General features: G+C 44.3%; 1 protein-coding gene across 6 annotated transcripts in view; it reads left to right on the top strand.

Annotated features, from left to right (window-relative positions):
* Window positions 1-20,277, top strand: part of PECAM1 (platelet and endothelial cell adhesion molecule 1) — a 74,520-nt gene that overhangs the window by 29,673 nt on the left and 24,570 nt on the right. For all 6 annotated transcript variants that reach the window (XM_058561384.1, XM_058561385.1, XM_058561387.1 and 3 more), the window contains 7 exons: window positions 3,010-3,315; window positions 6,484-6,759; window positions 11,197-11,445; window positions 13,013-13,288; window positions 17,060-17,347; window positions 18,286-18,393; window positions 19,543-19,570. In XM_058561384.1, coding sequence (XP_058417367.1) covers window positions 3,010-3,315; window positions 6,484-6,759; window positions 11,197-11,445; window positions 13,013-13,288; window positions 17,060-17,347; window positions 18,286-18,393; window positions 19,543-19,570 — 1,531 coding nt within the window. The remainder of the gene's footprint in view (window positions 1-3,009; window positions 3,316-6,483; window positions 6,760-11,196; window positions 11,446-13,012; window positions 13,289-17,059; window positions 17,348-18,285; window positions 18,394-19,542; window positions 19,571-20,277) is intronic.

Raw genomic sequence — 20,277 nt, 5'->3', positions numbered from 1 at the left:
ATTAGAAGATGTGGTGTAGGGTAAAGTGCTTAGCATAATTTCCAACACATAATGAGTTCCCAGTAATGGCAGCTACTATTTCACTCAATATTACAACTGTTTCTTACACATCTGTCTGCTCTTCTGAACTGTGAGATCATGAGGAAAGAGACGGTGTTTGATCTATTTTTGTATCTCAAAGAATCTAGCTCATAGTAGGCACTCAATAAATGACTGTGGAATAAATTAAACATGAAAAGGGCAAGTAGAAATGGATAGGGATCGAGAAACAGGAGAAAAATCATTGTGGGAAATTTGGGTTCATAGACACAGAGTTCCTTTCGTTCATTCATTGATTTACTCCCTCGAGAAGCCTATCCCAAGGCTGCAAGTCAGGAAAAACTAGTGCTGGACGTGAAAATGCATCAGGCAGGTCCCAGCAATGGAGGCAGTTACAGTCTGGTGGGAAAGAGAGACATTTAAACAAATAATTACAGCCTAACAGTCATATGATCTGAATGCCTTGGGAGCACAAAGATAGGAGTAAACAATTCTGCCTAGAGAAGTTAGGGATGGCTTCCTGGAGGAAGGGACGTTGGGTCCAGATACAGAAGGTCATGTAGGAGTTTGCTTGACGGAGAAGTGGGGCAGGGCGGAGAAATAGAACGTAGCATAAGAGTGAGAGCGCAGAGGCTGAGAACCAGAGGTTAGTAACCAGGCAGAGAGCCCCTCAGTCAAATTCCCCAACCTCTTGGAGTCTTCATTTCCTGAATCGAAAATAGAGATAACTAGGCAACTACGTGTGTCCTTGCAGGTTGTTTTTGGCAGGGATTAAATAGGATAGTGAATGAAGCATGCTCAGTAACCAAGTGTTGAATGAATGACCCATCATGTGCGAGGTGCTGGGCAAGGCCATCCTGAGGATAAAATAACACTTGTAAACAAATAGGAAGCAGGAAGAACCAGTGGGCAAATGTTCCAGGGCATTTTCCTTTCATAAGTATACAATCTCTGACCACTTTCTTGTCAGTCTTTGAGGCCCACACGGGAGAATGTGACTGCATCATCCTCTAGGCCAATTCCTCCGTGAGTGTCCTGTGGACAGCCCGGGGGCACGGCTCGCCAGGCGTCCATTTGTGTCACCAGGGGTAACAGCCACAGGGATGCAGATCAGCCCTTCTCCATCTGCATTGAGGACAGGGGAGGAATCAACAGGCCTTGGCATTTACATTAGCGATGAGGAAAGATTGGCAGGCCAAGGATTTTGGGAGATGTGTGTTGAAAAGAAATGTGCTGGCAGGCTTTTGAAACTTAGGATAATTTTTCTTAAAACTTGGATGATTTAATGGACAGAGTTAGTGAATTCAGCCCTGTGCTTCCTTGACAGCTGCTGCCATAAATGTCATTTCTGCATTTTTGTGCTCACTTTTGTCATCAGAACATTCATTCAGACTATTATTACTTCCAGTAATAAGAACTACCACTTTGTAGGTCCTCATGAGATAAACAGTTATAAGTGTTCTACACACGTTTCATTTAACCCCTGCAATAGGAGGTAAACAGGGTTCCTTCTATTTACAAGTGCGGACACTGGGCTCAGAGGTTGAGTGGCATGCTTATGTCTCCTAGTTCATCAAAGGCAAAGCCAGAGTTAGAACCAAGATCAATTTGACTGCAAAGTTAGCCTCTCTAACTCTTGATTATTATGATAGGTCTTTGAGGCAGACAAAAGGCCATTCATTCAACATTCATTGAGTCCCTACTCTGACCCAGGCCAAGGACCTAACCATGAGTGAGACGTGATCTCTTCCCTTGGAGAGCTCAGCGTGAAGCAGAGCAACACCTTCACAAACACCTGCCACCACAGGTGACAATAATGGTATGAATACACTTTATGTCCATGACCCCATGTGATGACTTCCCAAGATCTCCTTCCCAAGATGACAGCCCTCCATCTCTGAACTGGGTAGGTCAAAAAAAAAAGATTCATAAGAGTCATAAATGACTGGGTGAGGTGGCACACCCAGGAAGAGGCAGGTTTAGGATGCAGGCAAGTCTGCCTGACTCTAAGATAGAGGTCATGACCACCAGACGACGGGGCCTGGACAGGACATCTAATCTCAGCCAGGCTCTCCCAGCTCCCCCTAATCTGACCCTGGCTTACCACCGAGTGTACCTCCCCACCCACTCCTTTCTGCCTTAGATGGCTTTCCTGAAAAGCCGCTCACTCCTTGGCACAAGCAATTCCCCATGCACATGTGCACCCTGAAATGCTTGTCCTTAGCCCCTGTCCCACCTCATCTGTCCAGATAGCACTGTTCCTCCAAGATTTCTCTCAGGTCTTGCTCCTCTCTAGAAACTTCTCTGATCCCCCAGGCAAAGAGGGCCTCCTCTTCCCCAGACTGTTCCATCACTCATTGTCTCTGCAACACACTCTGACGCTTGGTTATTTTCAACTTTGCTTTTTGAACTGGGAGGCCACGCGTCCTTCCTCTCTCCCACCCCTTCACCCCCTCCCCAACCTCTGGCTTTAGAATCAGACGGACCTGAAGTCAAATCTTGGCTCTGGGCTCGATGGCTATGAACTTTTGCGTGAGCCTTGAACCTCTCTGAGCTCCACCTTCTTCACCTGTAAATTGGGCATAATTTTATCTTTAATGCCCACCCAGGAGATTTATTATGAGAATTACATGGGGTCATGGATATAAAGTCAATCCTAGCTTGTGGTTGGCATTCAATAAATTATAACAACACAGTAACACTAAAAAATACCGGCTGTTTTGTTTTGTTTTAGCTGTATGAGTTGGGAAGACTTGTCTTCCCAATGGGATTATAAATGTTGAAAGCAGCAATCACATCTTAAACATATTTTATATTTTTCAAAGTAGCTGGTACAGTGCTGGGCACATATGTGCTCAATAATTACCTGGTAGGTAGCAGTGGGTGTTCTGGGAACCACAATGACTCCACTGAGGGAGGCTTGTGCTGCTAGATCCAACTGATAGTAATGAACTTTCTCTTCTCTTAAAGGAGTGCCGAGTCCCAGAGTCATGCTTGACAAGAAGGAGGCAATAGAAGGCGGGATCGTGACGGTCAATTGTTCTGTCCCGGAGGAAAGGCCCCCAATACATTTCACCATTGAAAAACACGAACTAAATACAAAGGGTGTCAGGCAAAAAAAAGAAAAAACTTCTCAGAACCAGAATTTTGTGACGCTAAAATTCACAATTGAGGAACAAGACCGTGTTATATCATTCCATTGTCAAGCAAGCATCGTTTCTGGGACCAATGTGGAGACCTCTGAATCCAGCAAGAGTGAACTGGTCACTGTGACAGGTCAGAGGCCTGCTCTTCTCTTTTTCATTCTTTCTGGTTTGTTTGTTTGGTATGGGGAGAAAGAGCGCAGGATTGGAAAGGGGCTGGGAACTTCTGGCTGGGCTGCTGTTCTCAAGACTGTTCTTTTTTTTTTTTTAAAGATTTTATTTATTTACCTTTTCCCCCCAAAGCCCCAGTAGATAGTTGTATGTCATAGCTGCACAACCTTCTAATTGCTGTATGTGGAACGCGGCCTCAGCATGGCCAGAGAAGTGGTGCGTTGGTGCGCGCCCAGGATCCGAACCTGGGCCGCCAGCGGTGGAGCGCGCGCACTTAACCGCTAAGCCACGGGGCCGGCCCAAGACTGTTCTTAATCATTTAATACGTTTTCAAACTTTTTGACTGTGACACGGTTTAAAAAATATATATATTTATAAATTTCCCCAACAAAAGTTCACAAACAATACTTAACCTTAATATATGACGCATTTTGCTATTTTTTATTCTATTTCGGTTTTTTAAACCACTGGCCATGACTCACTGAAGTTATGCATTGTGTGACCTGCAGTTTGGAAACCACAGCTTTAAGCCACTGTGGGTCAGGTATCAGGAAGTGGGGTCTAGCGGGGATCGGGAGGGAACAGGTGCCAGTTCCTCAGCCTTTGCCTCCAACATTTGATGAGGAACTCTCCTCTTCTCCCTACCTCCCCATCACCAAGACGTTGGACAAATAGGAAATAAATGAAGTGACCTGGGAAATGCTCTTAGTAGAGAAAGGCAACAGCAGAGGGAAGCCTGGGTATGAGCATCCAGGACAAAAAGCTCCAGGGCAAGTAACCAGCAGCTCCCGGTGACCTGTGGGGGAAGGACTTGTGAAGCAGGGGAGAGCTGGGGGAAGGCACACTCTGATGCAGATAGCCTCAAATATTTCAAAGTAGGAGCCCTAAAGTTTGTCATAAATGATCCTCTGCTTTGCGCACCTTATTCACCTGCCCATTGTGTATGTATATATGTATACATATAGATACATTATAATGTTATGTATACAGAATAATTTTCTGATTATAATACATGATGTGGGCTAAATTTTCAGAAAATATGATATGATATAAAGTGACAATCATTTATGGTACCACTACTCAGAGAAAACTGCTTGTATGTTCCTCTAGACTTATTCTGCTTCTACGTTCATACACACACCCAGAGTTTTTGCTTGGTTTTCTTTGTTTTTGCAAAAAATAGGACCTATCAGGGGCCGGTCCCATGGCCTAGCGATTAAGTTTGGCATGCTCCGCTTTGGCGGCCTGGGTTTGGTTTCCAGACACAGACAGACCTAGACCACTCATTGGCGGCTATGTTGTGGCGGTGACCCACATACAAAATAGAGGAAGATTGGCACAGATGTTAGCTCAGGCGAAATCTTCCTCAAGCAAAAAGAGGAAGATCGGCAACAGATATTAGCTCAGGGCAAATCTTCCTCAGCAAAAAAAAATAGGACCTATCAAACATATTATTTTATAACTTTTTTTTAACTTAACAATATGTTATGAACTTTCATCTGTATCGAGAAATGTAGATCTACATCATTTTAGTGGCAACTCAGAATTCTATTATAGGGATGTCCTGTAATTTATTTACTTCATTTTCTATCAATGGACATCTAAGTATTTTCCCAGTTTTTCTATTAAGACAATCTTGCAATGGACATACTTGTACTTATAACTTTCTGTACTTTTGCGAGTACTTTATGATTATTATTTATGGCATTGATTCCTAGCAGTCAAAATGTTGATTCAAATGTTTTGTGCATTTTCAACATTGATAGATATTGCCAAAGTGCTCCTCAAAATGGCTGAACATTTCCAACAAAAGTGATGGTAGTATTTATTTTCCCACATCCTTACCAACACAGAGTATTATCAATGTTTTATTATTTTTGTCAATCTAATCGAGGCACAATGATACATCATTGTTGTGATTTTTACTTCTTTGGTCTTTAGTGAGGTTGAGAATATTCTTTATGTTTATTGGCCTATTACATTTTCCCCCCATAAACTGCCCATAATACACTTTGCCCATTTTTACTGCTTCTGATTGCTTCGTGTGAGCCCTTTATAAAGTAAAGGAATTAGCTCTTTGTCAGGTACTATGCAAATATTTCCCCCAGTTTGTCATTTGTCTTTATTTTATGATACTTTTTCCATGTAGAAGCTTTTAATCTTTAGTTAATCAAATTTATCCATCTTTTGTCTTTATGGTATCTCAGTTTTGTGATTCACACCTAAAGTTCCTCCACACTCAAAGGTTATTAACGAAAAAAAACCTCTGTTTTCTCTTACTGGTTTTGTGTTTTAATTTTTTTCTGCATTTAGATCTCTGGTGCATCTGGAGTTAATTTGGGTGTAAGAAACAGCCCTTCAGTTGTTACTAAGCTCCCCAAAGTCACTTGCTGAGTGTCCTAAAAGATGTTCTCTCTTTTTTACTTTTACTCAAGAAAGTAGACTGGTTTTTTTTTAATGGTAGCTTTTTATTGTGAATAAATATGGTAAGCCTAGCCTTACTTTCCTCACCATCTCCTGAAGATCTCATGCCCTGGTATCTGACCCGTATTTTTTTAAAACAGTGTTTTTCAAACTGCATGAGTTAAGAAATCAATTTAATCAGTCACAGCCAGCATTTGAAAAAAAGAAAAGAATAGACTAGAAGTCACTTTTTTGGGGGGCATATGGTTAATTAAATAAGCATTTCCATGAAGTGGCACAGTCTCCATCGTTGTCACTTTTAAAAGCTATGAAATATTTATGCTGAAATTCCAGAGTTCCATGAAATAGTGAGAAAAGCCTAGAAAATCCTTGGTGGCCTCAGGGAGGAGTCTGTATCTAACTACTGCGGTTATTTCTGAGGTCATTTGAAGAAGGTTCTGCAGATGAGATCTAGAGAAGGTGTTTTGGCCTTTGGGAAGCTCAAGAAAGTTAAAGAATTGCAGTTAAGAAGATGTAAGAGTGAGCGAGAAGGGAGGGAGCATCAGAGCAGCCTAGGTAAAGGTTCTTGAGAGGAAAGGTTGGATTTTTTTTAACTAATAAGGAAAAATAGTGGTTGGCAATGAAAAGAGCAGAAAAGGAGAGAAAGTGCCTTTTTCCCTCACTCAGATTTGAACTTGAGTCCAATCGGCTTGTCCTCTTTTTGTAGAGTCCTTCTCTATTCCCAAATTTCACGTCAGCCCCGAGGGAACGATCACTGAAGGAGCTCAGCTCAGCATTAGGTGCACCATTCAAGTGAGGGACTTGGACCAGGTGCATCCGGAAATCATAATCCAGAAGGACAAAGCAATTGTGGCACACAGTAAAAGCAGCACAGAGGCCATCTACTCAGTGATGGCCATGGTGGAACACAATGGCAACTACACGTGCAAAGTGGAGTCCAGCCAGATATCCAAGGTCAGCAGCATCATGGTCAACATCACAGGTAGGACTGCTGCTGGAGGCTGTCGGCATATGGCGGGCTCAGGAGCAACTGTGCTGGAAACCAGGGCGGCCATTGAGAGTTGATCCTTCTGCTCCTGCTTGTCGGGATGAATGTACTCAGGCGGGGGCATGGTGCTTATGGGGACAAGTCAATGCAGAGCGAGTAAGCAGTTGGCTGTGGTGGTTGAGGGTGCGGGTTCTGGCACCAAATCCCAACCCTGCCACTCACGATTTCAGTGGCCTTGGGTGAGTTACTGAGCTTCTCCTTGCCACGACTCTATGAGATGGGGATAATGACAGCACCCATCCATAGGACTGTTATAATAACCAAATGACATGACTTGGCCATAAGGAGCCTCATACAGAGTAAGCCCTCAGTGATGTTTGCTAGTGTTTCTATTATTATATTGCGTTTATCTTTCCTCTGTGCCGAGCACTATGCTAGAACCCAGACCCAGGTTTTATGACAGGATCAGGAGTGAGAAAGCATTAGTAAACTCAAAAATAATAATAACAATTCCCCTTTGCTGAACGCTCTATGACTGATTTACACACATTTTCATTTCATGCTCGTAACACGCTATGAGGTAGGTATTATGATTCCTGTTTTGCAGGTGAGGAAACTGAGACACAGAGGTTAGGTCACTCATCCAACAATTACAGGGTTACCAAGCGGCAGAGCAAGAGTCTCCTCCAGGCATGTTTGACTTCCAAACCATGTACTTAAAAGTTCCCTTGGACTTCTACCCCCTTATCTGGCTTTATTTCTCTCCATAGTACTCATCACCAAAAAAATGTGCTCTACGTCTTCCTGTTTATTGTATATATTCAGGCACTAGAATGTAAACTGATGAGTTCAGGAAGAGTACCTATTTTATTCAGTGCTATATCCTTAACACCTAGAACAGTGCCTACACATAGTAGGAATTCAATATGCATTTGTTGGATGAACGAATGAGCATGGGATGACAGTGTTTCAGAGGGCAGAGGGAGTCAGCGCTTCTTGGTTCCCAGGTGAAAGCGTTCATTCGTTCATTCATTCATTCACTTATTTACTGAAAGCCTCCTATGTGTCAAGCATTGAGTGTACAGTCACAGGGACAGTCCCCAGTATCATAGGCTGCCATCTACCCAACTGAGTGATTGACATATGTGTTGGATCCTGCTGGTCTATAGTGTGTGCTAGCAATTTAGTTTATCATTAATAATGACAAATATTTTGATGGCACATGATATTTTTCACTGATAAGATATATTATCTCATTAGAGAAAAGTATTCAATTCAACATATATTGAGCACCTTCTGTATACTGGGCAACTTACTGGGGATAGAGAGATGCCTAAGCCAGGCTTTGCCTTTGAAGAATTCACAGACATAAATAGACCATTAGAATGCAATGCAATGAGCAAGTACAATAAAGGGATGGGCATTCTGCTCTAAGAGCAGCAGGGACCAAGTGGTGGACACATGGACTCTTTCACCAATTAGAGCTTCATCCTTATCCCTTGGTCCAGGCTACCTTAGGAAAGCATAAAGCATCATTGGACCGTAAGATACTATTGTAGCTGATCACCCACATCCAGAAGTCTGTGTCATGTGGAGTATACAAGTCATTCAGTAGATCAGTCTCCCTGGCCCAAGAAAGCAAAGTGTTATGCTCAGCCTGCCCTTCCCATCCCCTCAGCCTGGGTTCCTGAGCTGTGTCCTTTTCATGTGGAGCTAACCGAGCCACACCAGGGCTGGCAGGCAAACACACTTGTATTCAAGTTCTACTGAGCCTTTGGAATTGTCCCCAGGTCCACTTAGGCATCTGGTTTTCCACGCCCCTGTTGCTATCAAGCCTTCCTGTAAATGGCTCTGTCTAATAATGTTGGAGGCTCACAATAATTTTGCAAACATAAAAAGCATTGAATTAGTCATTTGTCTTTGGATGGGTTTCTTCCCCCTCTACTGTCCACCTTTTCAGACCCAATCTGTCACCAAGTGCTGCCAGGTCTCTCAATTCTGTCCCATCTCTTCATCTCTACAATCACTCCCTAACACTGGCCCTCACACCAGTGAGGGATCTCCCTGAGCATCTCTGTTCCAATTCATCCTTCAGCCGGCTACAGGAGAAATCCTCCTAAAATGGCTGACATCAATATCCATGGGCTTAAACTACTGCACTGTCATGATGCTTCACCTTGACACCTCCCCTTTCCAAACATCCCTTCCCAGTCTGCTTAGAACACCCTATCCCCTTGGCCACTGAGAAAATTCTGTTGTCCTTAAAGACCAAGCCCCAAATCTCCCTCCAGGATTCCCCAGGCAGAGTCCCATGGTCACACCTCAGTTCCCATCATACTCTGCTCCCATCTTCACGTCAACAGTCACCGTAAATATTTAGCATCTGTCTCCATCACTCTGTGTGAGTTCTTGAAGGACCAGGTCTGTGGCTCAATTCATCTTCCAATGTCGATGCTTAGCACAGAGCCTGACACATTGTAGGAACTCAATAAATATTTGTTCAATGAGTGAATAAGAGACTGATCCTTATTAATCCATGTGATGGTCCTGCCAGTCTGTTTACATTACCTCCTTTACAAGCGGATCATTCTCTAACATTTCATTCCTAATTCTAAACCATTTGCACCCACCTCAGAAAGATGGTTTCTATTTTTACATTTTTGTTTACATATTTTTAAATGTAGAGTCATTGCTTTGGGATTTTTCCTAAGCCATTTATTCATATTTTTTGGTATCTGACCAATGAGATTGTAAGGCAATTTAGGATGTCGCTGTCTTTGGTTCCTTTTCCCCATTCCTAGCCTAGAGCTTTGGATGGTGCTCTGAAAACAGACAAGTTAATACATTTTATAAGGAAGAATGGAATGTACCTTAAGGAAATATAGATTAATTATTGAGATACCATCTTACTTGAAGTTTTATTTTATTCCCTTTCGAGGAAACTGGGAAGACTTTGTGGACTGATCACGATGGAAATAACTTCCATAGCTAGGTAACATGAGTGATGACAATGACGGTGTCGATTTGTACCCTCAAACCTGTAAGGCAGGTAAATTCAGAGCCTAAGGTAAAATTTGATTCCCTGACTCCTGGTTGCATTCTCAAACCTCTAGCCCAAGAAACTTTCCTAAGAGGAATTGGAGTCTCGGTCCCTTTCTCAACATGCAGATAGTCTCAAGAATTACTGACTCCTCCTTCCTTCCACATCAAGGGCCATAACCGTGAAGTCAGCGCGCACTTGCTTACATGAAGGATCCAAGTCTTCACATTGGTTAAGTAGCTAATTAGTAATTTCTGTGTAGCTGAAAATAAAAATATACACCATAACTACAAAATATTGAAGTATTTCAGGGAGTATTCAAATAAGGAAATGACAAGACTTTTTAAAAGTCGACTTCAGTCTTGACTACTGTTGACCTCCAAACTAAATCATGTTACTAACAATTCCTTAAAGTGACATAGAATGTTATAGCTTACAGAGTACTTGACCTTGATAGGTTCCAGGTGTCGTCTTCATTCTTCTCCTCGGGAAGTGCTGGAGGATGGTGGCCAGCTGCCACTCCCCCCCAACCTCATGCTGTCACTCTGTTTCATGCTGGCACTACATCCCCTCCTGCTTCGAGTCTAGGCCCCCCCAACCTCATCTATTCTCCTCCCAGAGATCTCCCTATAACACACGTTGGATGCCATTCCCCTGACCCGGACTCTCCACGCTTCCCATTGCCCAGAGGATACAATCCATACTTCTTTGTTGGTTCCCAGTGTCCTTCCAGATCTATAGGCCTTCCTCTGGCCTCTTCTTCTCTCACTGTGTACCAGACCGACTACACTTTCAGGTGCTTGAACCTCCTGCTAGGCCCTCCACATGCTGTTCCCTCTGCCTCAGACACTTTTCCTCTTTGCCTGGATAACTTCTTCCAACAGTCCTGATTCCCCAAGCCTGGGTTCAGTGTCCCCTCTCTGGGCTCTTCTGCAAACACCGTGTCTGAATCCCCCACTGGAAGTAAGCCCTTTGAAGTCAGTGGCTGTTTATTTTTCTCCGCTATCTCCCCAGTGCCACGCAAGGTGCCCAGCACAGAGAGAGCCTGTAATGAACACTTGTGGAATAAAACCTGTGAGTGGATGAATAAATGGGTGAATGCATGAATCATTACTTGCTGCATTACAAGTTGCAAAACATTTCTAATCCATGTCTGAAATAAATTGAATTAACAAGGGCAGAAAACCTGCCTTTGGTGTCCCAGGCAAAGAATGAGCCCTAGCTCTTTAATTGTGTGATTATCAGGCACATGAGAAGCAAAGGAAAACTTTTTGCAGGAAGTTAGGAGTTGGTTCTGCCAAAATCAGCTTGGCCAAGGGTCTCTCTGTAAAGGGACTTTGGGAGTGGTGCTCAGAAATATCTCACCCCATTCCCACTCACTGGTTTTTCAGAGCTATTTTCCAAGCCAAAGCTGGAATCTTCCCCCACACCTCTGGACAAGGGTGCAAGTCTGGATTTGTGGTGTTCCATCCCAGGAGCGCCTCCAGCCAACTTCACCATCCAGAAGGGAAACATGGTTGTGTCTCAGTCGCAAAATTTCACCACAGTAGCCTCAGAGCGGGACAGCGGGACGTATACCTGCATCGCAGCCATCGGCAAGGTGGTCAAGCAAAGCAAGCCGGTCCGGATAGCCGTGTGTGGTACGTATGGCCTCGCCGGCTCCAAGAGTCTTGGCGTTGAGTGGGAGAAAGGGAATTTATCACCAGCAACCACCCTCTCCAGTCTGAAGGCAGATCAGACTGAGGCAGGGTAAGAATCGAGGGAAAGAGAGGAGTGAAACTGAGAGACCCAACAGGAGCGAGTGGGTATTCCTGCTCGGAGCACAGGAGAGGGATAATGCAAGGAAGATTTTGTTGGCAGCAGTCAGGTTCATGGCTTTGTGGTGGCTGCATGCTGTTGATGTGGCCTCTGAGTTGGCAAGATTCTGGCTGCTGGAGCAGGCACCCACCCAAAAGATCAGGGAGGAAACACTGCTTAGTTAACGCTAAACTTTAAGATCTAAGCTCCAGTTTTTAATTCATATCGTGGCTGACCAGAAGCGCTAGAACTTCCGGAGGCAGAATGTAGGTACTGGGACCACCTACAGCCATGCTTCTCACACCTGACTGTGCATCCAAAACCTGGTTAGCATGCAGGTCAGATGGGGCAGATTCCACATCTCTAGATAACACCTTGGGGACGCTGGGCCCCAGACCATACTTTGAGTAGAGGGGTTCTACATGAATGTGGGACTCTGGTCAAGCTGTGACTGTCACTGTTGTTAGTCAGTCATGATCCTTCAGTCCAACCTGCGGCTGTGGTTTATTCAGCCAAAATTTTAGTCTCAACTGAACCAGGGTTTTAGTCTATTCTCAACTCTCTAGCCATCTAATTCAAAAGGCAATAATGCAAGAGACAAATGTGGGTCATTATATTTTAATTCTTTCTGTTGTTATTCTTTGGAAGAGGTCGTTTCATTTTATAAGCTTCAATAAATAAGATAACTTCTGAATAATGACCTAGAGGAATTCTTGTTTCTTTTTTTTTGAGGAAGATTGACCCTGCACTAACATCTGTTACCAATCTTCCTCCTTTTTCTTTTTCCCCCCCAAAGCTCCAGTACATAATTATATATCATAGTCGTAGAGTTGTAGCTCTTCTATGTGGGACGCCACCTCAGCATGGCTTGATGGGCGGTGAGTAGGTCTGAACCCAGGATCCGAACCAGCGAACCCTGGGCCGCCAAAGCGGAACACATGAACCTAACCGCTACACCACCGGGCTGGCCCCAAATTCTTGTTTCTTGAGGCATGCAATTTACTATCAGGAGAGGCTGAGGCACTGGGAATGTGTTTAAAAATACATTCTGTTTGGGCACTTGTTATATTTTTATGCTTTTCTTGTATCTTTTCTCAATACAAAAAAACACATGGATGTGTGTACATGTGCATGTGAGATATATGAAAATATAAACATATATTTAAGGGGATGTAATGTTTTTCTTGATTGTGTCACCCTTTTGTGCTTATATCATTCTCTTTCCCTCTCCCTCCTCACCACACATACACGCACATTACCTGTCAGTCTTAAAGGAATTCTGTAAGGGTAGATAAGGCAGGTAGACATTTAAAATTATGATAATGACAGAGAAAGCAAAGCCCAGAGTTTGGAGAAGGAACCCTTTGGAGTGTATGTTTTGCTTCAGATTGTTTCTCTCTGTCATTCTAGAAATGCTCTCCAAGCCCGAGATTTTTTGTGACTCCAAGTCTGAGGTGATAAAGGGACAGACCATAGAAGTCAGTTGCCAATCCAGACGCGGAACCTCGCCTATTTCTTATCATCTTTTAAAAGCAAGTAACATTCTGAAGAGTCGTAACATGAGCTCAAATGAGCCCACAGTATTCAAAGATAACCCAACAAAAGACGTAGAATACCAGTGCATCGCAGATAATTGCCATTCCCATGCCGAAATGGTCAGTGACGTTCTGCGGGTCAAGGTGATAGGTGAGTTGCTGCGCTATGAGAAGAAATCATGTGGGATTGGGGCTTTTGTTCACATTTTCAAAGGTTTGGGGTTGTCCAGGGATTGTGTGGATAAGAGAAGTGCGTGGTATTTGTGCAAAGTCCATAAACATGACATGTGGCAAAGCAGGACCAAGGCCCGGGTAAATGGGGCCAGAAAATATCTGAGGGCTATTGGTGTGGCCTGTGTCATCTCTTTTCAGAAACTTTCAAGCAAACTGCTAAGACATAAGAGTGAAGTGTCCCGACTTCAGGAAGCACTAAAACTGTGCTTTTTGGGCTCCCTTAGCATTTGCTCCTTTTTAGAGGAACTGACAGCCATGTCTGAGAATTGGAGACCTGAGCTCTTCTCTGTGATTGACCATTGGTGTGGCAAACTCCGTCCTGTGCAGAACCCACAGCAATCAGAGCTGCGGGCTATCATCTCGTGGGACTCGCTAACATTTGCCTGAGCCTCTCATACTCAAGAGAAATATCCCATTGTCCTGGAGTGGACATTTTTCCTTGAGCCTCTATCTTGTGCCTCTCAGAAGGCCTTTGGAGTGCCATTGCTTGCATCTCTGAGATAGTCTGCATCCTGTTGTAAAAATCTTAATAAGCCTTCCACCTCTTCCTCCTCTTTCTTCTTGTTTAATAACTGCTTATCTACATGTGCCATGTGGACATCTTGAGTCGGATAGAGATTCCTGCTTCTGTTAATGTATAGTTTAAGAGTAGCCATACTTTTCAAATTAACATCATATATATAAATCCCCTAATGCTGTGGGGCATACAAAAAAAAGAAAACATATTCTTTGGGGCCGGCCCTGTGGCATAGCGGTTGAGTGCGCGCACTCTGCTGCTGGCAGCCCAGGTTCGGATCCTGGGCGTGCACCAACGCATTGCTTGTCAGGCCACGCTGTGGCGGCGTCCCGTATAAAGTGGAGGAAGATGGGCACAGATGTTAGCCCAGGGCCAGTCTTCCTCAGCAAAAAGAGGAGGATCGGCATGGATGTTAGCTCAGGGCTGATCTTCCTCACAGAATAAATAAATAAATAAATAAACAAATAGAAAACATATTCTTTGTTTTCAATGATATAACAAGAAACACAGGATCTCCTGATTAAATAGCTGATTAAATTAATATATTTGAATAACAGTGCAAACAAGCATAGAAAAAGTGTTACTAGGCAACGCACGATTAATTGTCACATGAACTATCCTTAAAATGATGATGATAGGAATTTAGGGCATGAAAGACATCATCTAGCTGGAGTGAGAAGAGCTGGGTTAGGAGCCAGGGCTTGACAATGGTGGGCAGAGAGAGCTAGAGATGGCCTACCAGCCTGGTCAAATACATGAGCAAAAGGCCCCATGGAGCAGTTCAAAAGACTGTGGGTAAATCAGATGGCTGGAAACAAAGGTTTGGAATGGAGAATCATTGGATATAAACTGAAAAAATAACTGAGCCCAACTGCAAAGGGCATTGAATGCCAATCTTAGGAGTTGGGAATTTGTCCTGTGTGCAATGAAGAGCCAGAAGAGGGAAGCAGGATATAACGAGAATGGGGTCTTAGGAAGACTAACTTGGTGTCTCTATCAGTTAGAAGGAATGGAGACTTCAGACCTCCTAATACCTTAAGAAGCTAATGTAGAAGCCTATGTGAGGGGGCCGGCCTGGTGGTGCAGGCGGTTGGGTGCACGCGCTCCACTGTGGCAGCCCAGGGTTTGCCGGTTCGGACCCCAGGCTCGCACTCATGCACTGCTTGTTAGGCCATGCTGTGGTGGCGTCCCATATAAAGCAGAGGAAGGTGGGCACAGATGTTAGCTCAGGGCCAGTCTTCCTCAGCAAAAAAGAGGAAGATTGGCATTGGATGTTAGCTCAGGGCTAGTCTTCCTCACACACAAAAAAAAGAAGCCTATGTGAATCGTTGGTTTAATATAGGTCAATATTAGTGGCTAACATTTACTGAGCCCTGGCCATGTGCCCACCCATGAATGAAGTATTTTAGTAAATTGTTCCCATTAATACTTACAATAACCATGTAGGACTCATACTATTATCCTTGTTTTATGGTGAGGCAACTAAGGCTTAAGACAAAGAGCTGGCTGGCAGTAGGGCTGGGAATTGAGGGGCAGTCTGGATCCTGAGCCTACCTTGCCGCCATCCCCTTGTGCTTCAGATTCCTCTGGGAATCTGCCCTTGTGGTTGACTTCCACCATTCCATCCCAGGCCTGGAGCTCCCTTTTGTTGGACCAGCAGCTCCATGGTCTGGCCACCCACTGCACTCAAAGGAGGGTGATTCATGAGTCAGATGCCAGTCTGCTGACCAGTCTATTCTCACACTAATAGGAGAATCATTTAGGGAAGACAATTTAGGATCAGAATTTTGGTAGTTGGACATGGAGCCAGGGAAAGAGGTTACAGGAGGAGGATGAGTTCTGCTTGGATCTGCCGGGAATGAGACGCTGGCAAGTCTTCTAGGTGGAAATGGTGGAAATGCCCAGGTAATAATCAAGACTTAGAATTCAAGGAAGTCATCTGGACTAGAGCTGTATATTTAGGCATTAAAGGCTATATGTTTATGTGTTAGATACACAAATAGAAGCTATGATGTAGATGAGGTCACCAAAGGGGAGAATGGAGATGGAAAACTGAGGACTGAATTTTGCAGAAAGTCCCCATTTAAGGGGCAAAAGAAGAAAACCTGGTGAATAAAGAATAATATAATAAAGGGAGCGATGGTGAGGAGTGGAGTGAATCAGGGTTGTGAGGCATCACAGAAGCCTGCAGAAAGCTGAGCTCAAAAGGAAAGGCTGGGGGACAATGGAGAGCTGTAGGGAGGCCAAGGGTGGGAAGATGGGAAGAAGTCTACCATGAGGTTTAATCTGCAGGGGACTCAGGGATGAGTTAGCAGGGGATCAGGTGACCTTTTGAGTTTCTTCAAAACCAGAGATAGAGTGCCGTTTCAGAAGCAGAGGGATGGAAGTCAGATTTCAGGGGTAACAAGAAGGTGAGAAATCAGGATGCGAAAGCAATAGGTTTAGACTACTCATAAAGGAAAAAGGAGAACAACAGGACGATAGCTAGAGACGGTAGTGGTCAAGGTTATTTGTTTGGAAGATCTGGAAGGGCTGTGCATCCTTGTAAGCAGAGGGAGAGAAATCACACACACACACACCCACACACACACTAGACTCCCAACAGAACACATAAGTTAATCTTATAGTGAAGCTGAGTGGTCAGGAATACTTGAGGTGGTAATTGAAGGGAGGTGTCCCTAGCATCTTAACTTTTTTTTTCTTTGGTAAGGAAGATTGGCCCTGAGCTAACATCTGTTTTTTTCCTTTGGTGAGGAAGATTGGCTCTGAGCAAACAGCTGTGCCCATCTTTCTCTGTTTTGTCTGTGGGATGCCACCACAGCACGGCTTGATGTGCGGTGTGTCGGTCCGCACCCAGGATTCGAACCTGCAAACCCCAGGCCACCGAAGCAGAGTGTGTGAACTTAACCACTGTGCCACGAGGCTGGACCCTTTAGCATCTTATCTTTAATCAACACTTGAGGACAGTTGCTGCCCTGCTGGGCTAACCAGAGGAGGAACTGTGGAGAATGTGGGATGAGAGGAGAGACTTGAATAAAGGGGACAATCCCTACAGGGCAAATCTGAGTCACAGTATGGGAGGAGGCTGGCCATGAGGAGTGGCAGTGTCATTTTCCTTCTCTTCCCCTTTTCTCTTCTTTTCTCAGTGCTAATCTTTTTCCTGCTTTTCAGCCCCGGTAGAGGAGGTCAAGCTCTCTGTCCTGTTGAGTGACGTGGTGGAGACTGGGAAGGACATTGTGCTTCAATGCTCCGTGAACAACGCATCTGGTCCAATCACCTACAGGTTTTACAGAGAAAAGGAGAGCAACCCCGTCTATGAAAGTGTGTCAAATGACACCCGCGCCATTTGGCACGAGTCTGAAGCTAGCAAAGGGCAGGAGGGACGGTATTATTGCTTGGCATCCAACAGAGCCAACCTTGCCAAAAACGCCCCCCAAAGCAACGCAGTGACGGTCAGAGGTGAGCTGAGGTCTCAACCGTGAGATAGAGTGTAGCCATCAAGGGCGAGGCCAGAGAGCTCACCACTTGTAAGAGGAAGTAGGTAGCAGTTTAGCGCATGTTACTGAGGATTAAGAGACCAACGTCCTCTTTGGTTTGGCTCTTTGGTTAGAAGTGACAGGGCCGGCCCTGTGGCTTAGCAGTTGGGTGTGCATGCTCTGCTGCTGGTGGCCCGGGTTCGGATCCCGGGTGCACACCGACGCACTGCTTCTCCAGCCATGCTGAGGCCGCATCTCACATACAGCAACTAGAGGGATGTGCAACTATGACATACAACTATCTACTGGGGCTTTGGGGAAAAAAAGGAGGCGGATTGGCAATAGATGTTAGCTCAGAGCTGGTCTTCCTCAGCAAAAAGAGGAGGATTAGCATGGATGTTAGCTCAGGGCTGATCTTCTTCACAAAAAAAAAAAAAAGTGACAGAAACTCGCTCAAATTAAATATAAAAGAGGAACTGGTTATTATAAGGAATTGGAAGTATTTCACAGACTAGTAATACCAAATTCTGGGCAGAGAGATACCAATTGGCTCAACTTGGGTCAAATGTCCACTCGTGAACCACACCTGTGGCCAAGGAAATTGAGTAATGCAGAAGGGACATGGTTAGGGGAACCCACCTTTGTGTGTAGAGGGGGATTTCTAGAGAAGGGGGAAGTTGATTGGACCCCAGAAAGGAGTCTACTTCAGTCCTACGGTCCTTTGAGACCATAGCTGACTCTGTTTGTAGCAAAAACAACCATTTCTGCACCTGCTATGAACACAGTCCCTCAGAGGTAGATGCTCAGTGCAGGCCGTGGTTACAAGGACTATAAAAATCAGTCTTATTTGTTGCTTAAGGCTGATAGTATTTCTTGCTGACAGAGGAAAAATCTATATATTTAAATTTTTGTCATTTCCAGTCTTTCTTGCCGCATGGAAGAAAGGACTTATTGCAGTGATTATCATCGGAGTGATAATTGCCACCTTGATACTTGGAGCCAGATGCTATTTTCTGAAGAAAGCCAAGGGTGAGCACAGTTCTCTCATTCCATTCTGATAGGTTGCCCTTGCCAAGAAACCAGCTGTGGATGTGTGGGGCTCTGGCTCCATGGGGGGCTGGTGCGCTGCCCAGTGGGAGCTGAGGAGTTGTAACTGATGACAGTGTTTTTCTCCTTGGAGTGTCACCTTGATAACCAAGATTTTGGCTTTGGTAGGTGTGGAGCTTTTACTGCCCCTGGTTTTAGTTAGGCAAAAATGAAAGTAATTGGCTTCCAAGTTGGGCACCTCAGAAAAGATGAATTTGGGGGGATGTTCCTGCTACATGTGGTCAGATGAAGCTGCTCCTGTGGATTTGGCCACACCTGGTCCTGCAGTTAGTAGAGTGGGTGTGAGTGCTATGGAGGCATTCACACACACCCATTGAATGCCTTGCAACTAATTTGCCAGTTGTGCCACGATGTCTACCCTGTGCTTGGGGTTAGCCACATGTGGATGGGAAGCCAGGGTCACCCACTGACCCTTAGGAATCAGAGTCAGCTAGCCTGGACTCAAGGAAAAGGGTACAACACCAGTATATTCTGCAAACATCTTTGTGGGATGGGGCAGGTTCTGTTGGAGCCCCTGGGGCTGCTGCCTAGGGTTAGTGGGGGCAGATGGGGTGAGGAGGGCCCCTGGGTTTTCTTTGGAGCAGGAAAGCTGCAACCCCTCTGGGAAGACAGGCTCCAGAACAAACCCCTTCCTAAGGCTGACCCTGGCCTTGGTCTCAGGCCTGCTTGGAATTAAGAGCACAGGGATTGAGTTAGCTTTCACTTTTTGGAATGGTCTTGAACCAAAGAAATAGCTGCATGTTTATGTGGCTAATTTAGTTTCTGTACCATTGTCTTCATCTCTATGACATTCCACTAAGAAAATAGCCCCTGGCTAAAACAGTCAAAATGTCATATTTCTCGGGGAAATGATGCGAAGTCTCTCAATGCAACACCAAGAGAAGACCTACTTGTTTGTTTGTTTTTAATTTTCTTCTCTCTTTCTTTTCTTAAAAGCAGAAGTATATTTGACTTTCTTTTCTTTTTTTACGGATATTGAATCTTCAAGAAAGTCAAATATGGTTGAAATGAGTATTCTTATACGGATGTGGGTACTTTATACTGACTGGTTTTTTCCTTTCTCTTTCAAAGCCAAGCAGATGTCAGTGGAGATGTCCAGGTCAGTGTGTGCACATGAAAGCAGGTGGCTGCTCTCTGGGCATGGATAGACTTGTGTGTAGCGAGATTCTGGTCTTTAGGAAGTTTTCAATGGTTCTTGGAAAACTTAGAAAAATAAGGGCCTTGGGCATGAGTAGTGTAGGGTGTGTGTGTATGTGTGTGTGTGTGTGTGTGTGTATGTATTTGTCTCAGTGGAAGATTGCCAACTGTCCTTTCATGAGATGGAATAGCTTTATTCTGAGGTCATGTCCTTCCTACACTGTTCCTTGTGAAATCCCCTTTTCTGTGTGGAATTATAATGGTAGTAGATTGGAATTTTAAAAATTTGCTTACTTGACAAAATAGAGTTGGTCCAAAAAAATGGTTGTACTATTTTTACTGTTCTCGAAATCCAAAACCCAAAAGTATGGAAAGGATAGCTCTGTTCCTGAGAGAAATAGTCCCACAGGATGAGGAATTCAAGGAGTTGAGATCTACCTGATAAAAGGCTCCTGGTATTCAAGTGCCCTTTGGCCCTGGCACTTGCTTTAACAGCAAAAAGCTTTTATCGAATAATCTTAGAGCTGAAAAAAAAGTTAGTCTTCCAAATGAGAAAGTAAAGTTTTCCCAACTTGGGAAAACTCTTCCTAGTTTTCTCATGATCTTTCCTTGATTATTTTGTTGGTTTGGAGTTAGAGCCAAAAAAACGTTATATATATTTTTCCTTTT

Source organism: Diceros bicornis, chromosome 18 (genome assembly GCF_020826845.1).
Source record: "Diceros bicornis minor isolate mBicDic1 chromosome 18, mDicBic1.mat.cur, whole genome shotgun sequence".
NCBI classification, from domain to species: domain Eukaryota; kingdom Metazoa; phylum Chordata; class Mammalia; order Perissodactyla; family Rhinocerotidae; genus Diceros; species Diceros bicornis.
This window is presented reverse-complemented; position numbering and strand designations above follow the sequence as displayed.